The sequence below is a fragment of the Podarcis muralis genome, chromosome 8 (assembly GCF_964188315.1).
Source record: "Podarcis muralis chromosome 8, rPodMur119.hap1.1, whole genome shotgun sequence".
NCBI lineage: Eukaryota > Metazoa > Chordata > Lepidosauria > Squamata > Lacertidae > Podarcis > Podarcis muralis.
Genome location: NC_135662.1, coordinates 57,811,939 through 57,822,481, shown reverse-complemented (window position 1 = coordinate 57,822,481; position 10,543 = coordinate 57,811,939). Strand labels below are relative to the sequence as shown.

Genomic DNA, 10,543 nt, shown 5'->3' with positions numbered 1-10,543 from the left:
TCTGTCTGGTTTTCGATCATTAGGCAACTTTACTATTATCCCTCACCACTGCTCCTGCTGGTTAGGGATGATGGGATTTGTAGTCCAACAATATTTGGGGGGCCCAAGGTGGGGAAAGGCCTCATGCCCTCAAGGAGCTGTATTCCCAGGCTGCCTTCATTGCTGTGGGTTTGGTAGATTTGCACCACGGACTTGCAACCAAGTAAAGGCCCTCCATATTGCTGAACTATGTCTCCCATCAGTCCCAGCCAGCATGATCAATAGTCAAGGCTTGAGAGTTGTAGTTCAACAACATTTGGAGAGGCAAAGGTTCCCCGCCCATAATGTTAATTTCTGAGGGTGCAGTGTTAGAACTCAAGCTTCTGCTGTGGGTAAAGAAATATACCGTAATTTTCGCTCCATAACACACACTTTTTTGCTCCTAGAAAGTAAGGGAAAATGCCTGTGCGTGTTATGGGGCGAATGCACTGGACCGGAGCCATGGCTGCAGTCAGTTAAGCGAAGCGGGAGCCGCTTGCAAGGCTTCTGTCTCGCTTTGCACGGCTCTAGCTTTGCCTGCTTTACAGCCAGGAGGAGGGGCTCTCTGAAAGTAAGCAAAGCAAGAGCCGCTTACACGCTGAGGCTCTCGCTTTGCTTGCTTTAAAGCGACCTACGGAGGAGCCGGGGAGGAGGGAGGGAAGGAGAGGCATGACAGCAAAGCAGGCAGCAGCCACTTACACTGGAGGAGGGATAGACGGGAGCCATAGCGAGCCGGAAGGAGGCAGGCAATTCGAAGCCAGCAGGCGCTTTTAAAAGCGTTGCGTAGCCAGCAACAGCTGCTGCAGCCTCAGCTAGCAAAGGTCTGCGCGCTCTCTAAACGGAGCAATGAGGCTGCGCGCCGGGGACAGGAGGGCATGGGATGAGGGAGAGGGGGAAATTACGTGTCCCCAGCGTCTCAGCTGATCCGCTGGCTCCTTCAGTGCGCCGGAGACAGGAGGGCACGGGATGAGGGAGAGGGGGAAATGCATGTCTCCCAGCGTCTCCCCTGATCCGCTGGCTGCTTGAGCGCGCTGGGGACAGGAGGGCACGGGATGAGGGAGAGGGGAAAATGCATGTCTCCCAGCATCTCCCCTGATCCGCTGGCTGCTTGAGCACGCTGGGGACAGGAGGGCACAGGATGAGGGAGAGGGGGAAATGCATGTCTCCCAGCGTCTCCCCTGATCCGCTGGCTGCTTGAGCGTGCTGGGGACAGGAGGGCACGGGATGAGGGAGAGGGGGAAATGCATGTCTCCCAGCGTCTCCCCTGATCCGCTGGCTGCTTGAGCGCGCTGGGGACAGGAGGGCACGGGATGAGGGAGAGGGGAAAATGCATGTCTCCCAGCGTCTCCCCTGATCCGCTGGCTGCTTGAGCACGCTGGGGACAGGAGGGCACAGGATGAGGGAGAGGGGGAAATTACGCAGAATAGACTGCATAGGTTTGAGCACATGAGCAGGACTTGGATTGCAGGGGATTCGCCATTAGCTGTGTAAAGCAGCAAAGAGGGAGAGAAGAGAAGGAGCAAAGCGGGAGAGGAGAGGAGCTGCTTACACTGCTGTAAGCGACTGCTGTCCGGTTGGCTCCTTTAAAGCAACAGTGCTCTTTCCGTCCCTCCTCCCCGCTCAGCTCGCGGAAAAGCTCCTTCTCCACACACCCCACGCGAGCTCTTTCTCCCCTTAAACCCCTCGCCTGCATTATTAGAAGCATCCTTCTTCACACACCCCACGCGTGCTCCTTGTCCCTTGAGTGCTTTCCCTTCCCTCCCCACTTAAAACGTGGTTACAAAGCACGGATCCACATGGATCCTCAGGATTTTTGAATTGGGCTACCCCAAACTCACCATCAGATCACATGTCTGTGGCCACAGCATGAAGCACAAAAATCATACATCCACTGTTTCGTTTAGATTTTTTTTTCTTGTTTTCCTCCTCTAAAAACTACATGCGTGTTATGGTCTGGTGCGTGTAATAGAGCGAAAAATACGGTACTCTGCTAATTCTCAGAACATTTTCCCCTTTAAAATGGGTTGGGAATGGAAAAAAATTCCTTTGGTACTTCGTAACATCAGCCTGGCTCCCAATAGCTATTTTAGGTGCACACCTCTGGCCTGGTGAAATGTGACATTCTCCATCCAAATTGTAATCCTTCATGCATTATTATAACCTTATTATGAAGACTTCTCCCTTTTAACTGGGTTTCAAAAGTGAATTGCCATGTTTTATATAGAAGTTTAATGTACTGGTTATAGAAACCTAATGAAAATCTACATTTATACAACGGCTGTGTTATAAGCCAAGCTTTCTGTGAGCATAGTGATAGACCTTGTTCAATATTCCACTTGTGCTATTGCTAGAGGAAACAAACCAGGAAGCTTTGCTTCCTGTTCTGTCTAAACCAGAGTGCAGAGCTTGCTTGTCCCTAACAAGCAACTAGCCCTAGCCAACCTTATGCCATGGTTTGTTTTTTTCTTCCTGATAATCACTTGTTAAAGAGCAGATAATCCTTGGTTCGAATGTAACAGAAAGGCACAGCTTCCCTCATGGGAGGAATATGAATGTGTACTGCCACTCATCCATAATAAACCAGGAAATTTAATTTATTGTTACATGTGAACACTGCCAACAGATTTTGAATTGGTATCTCCAGCTTATTTTGCATATGATACTTTTTGATGTATCTAACTGTTGTCATATGCAAAGACTGTCTACCTAAAGTTAGCTATGACATGTCATAAGCTAGTGTCTACATGTTTTTAAAATAAATGAACGTAGAAGTCTTTGGTCACCTAATTTGTTTATTTTTAATTTTTTTCCAATTCCAAACAAAAGCTAAATACAGATTTTTTTAAACAGATAAGCACTAGTTTTACCCAAAGGGAGTAGGCTTATACAGATTTACTTCAGTCAAATTACTCAACCCTTTAAGCAAAGCTTTCTTTGCCAAAGCTATACAGTAGTCTTCCTTATGTTCATTGCACAATCTTAAACAAAATATGTTCTGTCAAAACCAACTTTTGACACTCCAAACAATATTTTACAATTAAATCCACAACTGCTTTATTCCTCCCCTCCCCCCCAAAAAGAACCTCAGAGGGTTTTCCATAAGAAATGTTTTGGAAACCAGTATTTCCTACAGTTCACAAGTCAACTGTCAGGAAAAAAATAATAATCCTCTGCCAACGTGGTTTCTGCAGCTGCTATCTTAAATTTAGCTGCTTTAGGCTACTTCAGACTCCAGGTCTGTAAAAATGTATTCAACTCAACAGAACACTCTACATTTAGTTACACAGCAAACTGGGGAAAGAGATCCAAAAGTGAGAATGCCAGGAAACTCAAACAAGGCCAAGCAAAATAAAAGAGGCAATTAATGCCTACACCAAATGAGATGCTCTTTTTTCCTTAAAAGATTTCTTTCCCACATTTAGCCATCTACTGTAACAAGCCATAGACCTATTCATGAACCTGATACAATCGTGTTAACAGCAAAGCTTATGGCTTTCACACCATTACATTCATTCCTCACCCTATGAATACTGATATTAGGGAACATGACCAGCACAAATGGGAACACCACCATATATGATCACTTTGTGCTCTCAGATACATTTCTTTCAGTGTATAACAGTCCCTTCGTTTCACATTTTGGTAGGATGCTCATACAATGCAGAAATATGCAGAGCATTCTCTTTCACAAGGTCCATGCAGAAAACATCTAAAAAAAATTTAAAAGTTCTGAGATACAAATGATAAAAGAAAATAATCCAGGATGATCAAGTTCCACGATGGATAGTGTTCTGAACATGTGTCCATTTTCTTCTATTCCGAAAGAATAAATGGTGAGAAAAGTGAAAACTGCACTCCTGCATTCTGTGATCTTCCCCATTTTGCTGGCCAGTACCCTATTCTGGCATGTAAGGACGGAGGTGATCCTCTACGGTACCAACCGCCCAGTGGGTGAGCTGCTCTTGTGGCAGATATAGGCAGATGCTGCATAACTTGAAGATTGTAGCTTTGTTTTTTGGAGTCTGGAAAGAGATACATAAATTATTTCAGGACAGAGTATATTTTATAAACAGCACTGTGTGGAAAAACAAACTTCACATATTGCCTCAACTCATCCTTGCAGAAGCAACAGAAAATGAAACTAATGGTGGTGCAACATAAAAGCATAACAAAGAATTTATGGTGCTTGCTGAATATGTAAATTGATCACCAGATTTCTAAAATCTGCCTTCTCCAGCAGGGGACCTGTACCATCTTTTCTCGCTTAAGGACATATACAAATCCTTATTGTGTTTCAAAAGCGAACGGGCAGAAACAATCTCAATTAATGACAAATGATACTGATGCACACTTGCAAATCCCCACCACCTCAGTTCCTAAATCTAATAGAAATACACCCAATCAGATGGCTTCATTGCACTCAAGGCAGAGCAGCTCAATACTTATAAAGTATATCCCACAAACTTACTGTTTGGAACATATTGCACATTATGCCATAGAAAAGGAATGCTGTATCTGTACCTCTTGACTGCAGTGAAGCCAAGCAGACAGCTATTAAATAATAGAAAAGAGGCAAACAAGAGCATAAGGAAAAACAGGTATGCACTGGGAGATGGCTACCTGCAAGTGCTGTCGATCAATGAAGAGAAACACTGACTGGTTAGGGTTGTTGATAACAATTCCAGTCTTGTCCTTTCGGCTCAGTACATGCAGAAACTGTTTTTCATAGTCACCATGATGAAATTCAAACCTGGCCTGTGGGGTGGGGAATATGTAACAAAAAAGTTTATAAATAAAATATGTTCAAGGAACACCAATCTAAAGTCAATGTTCACGTATGCAATGCATCCAAGTGCAGAATAGAAAAATCTCAGGAACAACTTGAAATTATAGCTAATGGAGATATAGTTTAAATTAGACTGATTATTACGTCAGTATCTCCCCCTTTTCTAATGGCAGTACATTTGAAGAACCCTATATTTAACTTTATGTAAACAAAAATGACAACTATCGCAGATGCAGTACTCCATACTTATTGGTAAATGCTTCTGCTGAGTTTACCAATCAAGAGACAAAATAAACTAAATAACTTCAAAACATCTGCTTAGGTACATTCAGTGACAACATTCTGCCTTTGTAATCATACAAACACCTTAATGATTACAAAAATATACCACAATTCACTATAACCACCATAAAGAAAAAGTGGTATTCATTAAAAGTGCTAATGGCTTATTTGGGTTTTAGTAGCACGCTGCCTGGGACCTGTATCATACCTGAACAGGCCTAAAGGGCTCATCATCCGATCCCTTCCACCTAGAAAACAGAAGACAGACTATCTTCTCAATATCATTCCGAGGCCAAAGTATGAAGTCCATCTCTTGCGTACAGCCAATCACATCCTGTTAAGGACATGAATAAAATTAATAGTGTCCCAACAATCTAGTGGGAGAACACACACACACATATATATACACGTTTGAGAAGCAAATATAATTGTAATTCAAATGGTTTGTATACCTTTCATACATCTATAACAATAGGATTTTATTCTTAAGCACTACAACACACCCTGCCTATCTGCTAACTTTACATTAACATTTATAATGTGGAAATCGGAACCCAGTCCTAGTAATTTAATTCTTATGGGAACAAACTTTATGGATTTGGAAAAACTGCCCAAACTAAAATGATGCCCTCAGGATAGTTTTTTAGATGCCCATCGGTAAATACACCCACTTTTATCACATTTACATTTTTATGTTGTCTTGCTGTCTTCATCAAGAATATTTAAATTCAAAAACACAGCTTATAACAACTGTATTTTTAGCTTAAGAGTTTATTCCCTATTTTGTTTCAGTTCAACAGGTATGAATTGAATCCGGAGTTCCCTTCCCACTCATGGGACACTCCTGCCAGAAATGGGAGAAAGCTTTCTACAATTCTCACTTCCCTGTGCAATTCTTGTTCCTACCCTGCAAAAAAGGTTTGAGGGATAGGAAACCCTATAGAACAGTGGGGGAAGGGGCTTTGCAAAAGTTGCTTCCCCTTCCACCAGGAAAAGCCTCTGCTGGATTGTGAACAGAAGCAGCCCCTCCTCTCTCAGAATAGAACTTAAGCCACTATGTTGAATTTCTGTGAGAGATATAAAGCAATCATTCATCTCAGATGTCTCTGCCAATATTCCAGTTCCACAATTCTATTTTTTTCTCCATGCTTATTTCTCACATCTACTTTTACCAAGAGACAAACTTGTTAAAATACTGAGGGCCTGGATAATGAAAACTCTTAGATAAATAATTTATATTCCACTTAATAACAAAGTTTCTAAGTGATGTATACAATACAAGAGGGATAGAGCAAAGAGCAACAAAACTATTATTATTTAGCAGGAGTATTATTACCCACCTGTCGAAGAGTGGGTTACAATTAAAAATACAACATTAAAATAACTTAAATGACAGTCAAGAGAATAGGGTTGATGGTGTCAAAGACCCAAGTAAATCAGTATGTCTTCTAGACAAAGCATACTAAATATTCAAATAGAGTGGACCCCCCGGGTACAAATTAGATTCGTTCCGGGGGTCCGTACTTAACCTGAAAAGTCCTTAACTGGAGATGCCGCTTCTGCGCACACACGCGGTGCGCGAAGCACTTCTGCACATGTGCACATGGCAAAACCCAGAAGTATACACTTCCAGGTTTGCTGCGTTCGCAACCTGAAATTTACGTATCCAGAGTGGTACATAACTTAAGGGTCCACTGTACAGATTAACCACCTGATAGGCAGCATCCAAAAAACCCTTATGCAGCGACACACTGAACTTCAAACCACATAGCCACACTTCAACCCCCTCTATGCTGCAAAAGTTCCATCAGCAGTTTGGTGCGTAGTCTGTTCAAAAGGGGGTGGGGGAATCCCACTAAAACATGTAAGTCATTGGGTACATCTAAAGTAGTCCTTTTAATCCTGCTGATTATATCTAGATCTTTGATATAGAAACACTACTAGCAGCATTAATAGCCTTTTAAAATGTTCTCTGAAACAAAATGACAGAACATTAAATGTTTTACCCTGCGCATAGACTGATAGCGGGGTGCATGCAGCTGAACCACATCCTTTTGTAGAAGCTCTATGGAACTTTCCAAGGAATAGCTGGAATCCCGCACGCCTTTCAGGATATTTTCTTCATAATTATTGGTCATGACTGGTATCACTTCAGACACTTCAAAGAGTGCCGACTTTTTCCTCTAATGAGGGAAAACAAAGAACACGTTGCATTTCATTCATTTCTAAGCAGTCTGTCATTACAATGCTTTCAAAACTTAAGAAAAATAAACTTACTGCAAACCTAAGAACTGGGTAACACCCTAAACTTATTGCAAACCTAAATTTAGAGATAAATGGATGCTGAAGCACATGCTTAAGCAAAAATGCATTTCACATTATAATCCAAAATGCTGAGTCTCTAAAATTCAGTTCTATGTATTCCCCAGATTTGTGTGCAACCATAGCCCATAATGCAGTATTAACTCTCACATGGCATTTTGAAAACTGTGCAAGGTTTTGTTAAGATACCCAGCGCATAAGGAATGAACATGATTCAAAATTAAACATCAAAGCTACAGCCTAGGCATGATGAAAACACAGTTTAACAGATTTTTACAATGCTCTCCACATTCATTCTCAAGATTGTAATTTTGAGTGTGCTAACAGAGGTATGGAGTCACTCAATACAAAAGTAGAACAACCAAAAAGGAAATTACCTTGTCTTTGAATACAAAGGCAATATACATCTTGAAATCAAACTGGTCAGCTAGAGATTCTTTTTTCTTTTTAAGCTGAGCACGAAGTCTGTTCAGAGCTTGTTTCTTCCGGGAGTTTGGGTCCCCCATTTTGTAATACAGATGGTACTAAAGCCTTTTGAAACCTTCACTAAACTATGGGCCCTTTTTCATAAGACTCGAGTACAACAGAAACAAGTCATTTTATTCCTGCTAATACCACTGAATCAATAGAACACAGGCATAACCCAAAAATGCACCTTAGGCAAATGTTTTACAAGACTGTCTTATTAGAGGGGTCATAAAACAAAGTAACTATTAGTCCAACCATCATTGGACAAAAAGTTTGCGCAGTATTGTCAAAAGCCCAAAGAAATTTGAAGAAAATACACTGATATACACAGTTTAAACCACAGGAATAAGTGGGCAAGAATGGGGAAAAAATCTTATCACAATTTGTGTGTAGAATAAAAAGCAATAACGGGCATGGACCCAATCCATTTGGGCGGGTTTCTTGCCCCACGCTGCCACCCCCCCAAAAAACAAAAAACTGAAATTAAAGACAGTGTTCTATCCCGCCCAGATTCATGACTGCTGATTATTTTCAAGATCTCTGCTATTGCTATGCTGCCTGGCTTTTTCTTTTTTCAAGAATTATTCGACTTGGTAGAAAGCAAAGGAGGGAATGCAGAACAGGAGTGGATGTCCTGGGAGGTAAGACGTTTCCCTACCAACAACAAAATAATCAACCACAGACAACAGTGTGCTGGTTTGCAGAGGAGCAAGGAGTTTGGAAAACAGCAGAGTCATTTCTAACTTCATCCTGCTCATCATCAGGCACATGGTTGCCCTAAGGCTGCGGCTGTGGGAGAGAAGAGGGATCATGGTGGCCATTGATAAAAAGGTGGAGGGAAGATTTGGGAGATTTTCTGGCCTTTTGAATCCCAAATCGATCTCTCGATCTAGCACTCCCCTAGGAGGGAGAGGCCTCCAACCCACCCCACTAGCCTTCCTTCCCTCAGTCTAAGCCCCGGGCAGGACAAAAAAATCCTCCTCCCCTCTGCCGCTTTAATTGGGGCTGGGCATGGCTGATGCGATTGGCCTCCTTGCGGGGGTTGTTCTCTTCCTTGCTCAAGAGGAAGAGGCGGGCCTGTGCTCAGCGCAGCGGGGGCCACTCAAGTCTACGGCCCGGAATTCACTCTTGCATTCATGGTCAACAACCAACAACTCGGGTTCTTGGGAGGGGGGAAGAAAAAAGGGGGGCGGGGGAAAAGGGAGAGGAAGGGAATTATCACACCCCAAAAAATTCAATTGGGGAAAAAAAATTAGTTTGCAAAGAGGCTTTTGTCGCAGCGAACTTGAATAAATTTGGAAAGGGAAAAAACGCGTTTTCCCGGAAACAAATAAAAAAAAAATTAAAGGAAAAAAGGATTATGAACCCGTCCTTCCCCCTTTTTATTAGCTGTTTAGTTGTTGTGCTTTTTAAAAACAAAAAAAGCACACACAAGCACACCCTCTTCGTAAAAAATAGTAATTAAGCGGTTTCCCTCCCCCTCTCCTTGGAAGCCCCCGCGGCGGGAGGCTCAGGCGGCAAGAGACACCCAACCGGACCGGAGACTGTGGCGTGGCCTGGCTCGCTACCCGCAGCCGGCGGGCGCGGGTGGAGCAGTGGAGGCGGCGGCGGCGGCGCTGCTAGCAGCACGGGCAGGAGCCATGTCAAGAGAAGGCCACCAAGAAGCCGCCCAGCTCCGCCATCCCCGCTGCGCTGTTCACGGTGACCGGGCCGCCCGCTCTGCCGCTGCTCAGTCCCAGCAGCCTGGTCCCCATAGCCTAAGCTCGGCGCCCCGGAGCCGCCGGGGGGTGGCAAATGGTGGCGGCGGAGGCGGCGGGAGGGAGGAAGGAAGGACGAGAGGAGGAGGAGGAGGAGGAAGAGGCGGCGGCGGAGCGAGGCCGGGCCGGGGAAAGTCCCTGCGCTACAGGCTCCTACGGCGGGAAAGAAGCAAAAGAGCGAGAGAAGCCCCCGCTCCTGTCCCCTCTGAGGCGAAGGATGGCGCAGGCGAGTCTCTCGGTCCGGGCAACGCGGAAGGCGGCGAAGCAGCAGCGGCAGCAGCCCGAGCGGAGAAGCCCTCAAAATGGCAACCGCCGCGTCTCCTCCTCGCCTGACTCACACACACGGGAAGGCTCCGCCCCGCGACCCGCTGCGCAGGCGCCCTGCGGTGGACTGTACCATCTCCGTCTCGGGAGAGGGGTGGAGAGGGGTAAAGCGAACGGGGCAAGTGGGGTAGGGTGGGCAGCTGGTACTCAATGCAACCTGCGTGTTGAGTGTTACCCGCTGTCTCCAGTGGGGGCGAAGTGTGTCTATGCCCGGTCCTTTGCAGAGTTCCGACGTGTCCCAGCCATTTGACATAAGTTAAAGTCGCAGTGGGCACGATGGGACTCGTCCCCGAGTAAACAAACGTGCACAGGACTGCGTGGTGTAAAAATCAAGGGGCTTAGGTCCGTCTGGCTCGGCAGAGGGTCGGGCTAATGGCCGCGTGGGGGCTGTTAGCCTGTGTCAGTGTCACCCGCAAGCGGGTACTCGAAAATGGAAGTCCTATTCATTCTACTGGAGTAACAAAGAGCGCACACTAGTACCGGCTCTTAGGAACAAACTCGCCGCACACGCAAGATCAAAATTAAAAGGCGTTTAGAGTAACTTTTACGTTCTTCCGATTGCTGACTACTTGTTTATTTTAATATG

General features: G+C 44.7%; 1 protein-coding gene across 1 annotated transcript; it reads right to left on the bottom strand.

Annotated features, from left to right (window-relative positions):
• Positions 1-2,596: 2,596 nt before the first annotated feature.
• On the bottom strand, positions 2,597-9,965 carry C8H6orf62 (chromosome 8 C6orf62 homolog). Its single transcript, XM_028737564.2, has 5 exons — positions 7,786-9,965; positions 7,093-7,269; positions 5,295-5,420; positions 4,639-4,773; positions 2,597-4,040 (listed from the first exon to the last, which is right to left on the bottom strand). Exons 1-5 carry the CDS (start codon positions 7,912-7,914, stop codon positions 3,915-3,917), a joined length of 693 nt encoding a protein of 230 aa, XP_028593397.2. The 5' UTR covers positions 7,915-9,965; the 3' UTR covers positions 2,597-3,914.
• Positions 9,966-10,543: the final 578 nt, after the last annotated feature.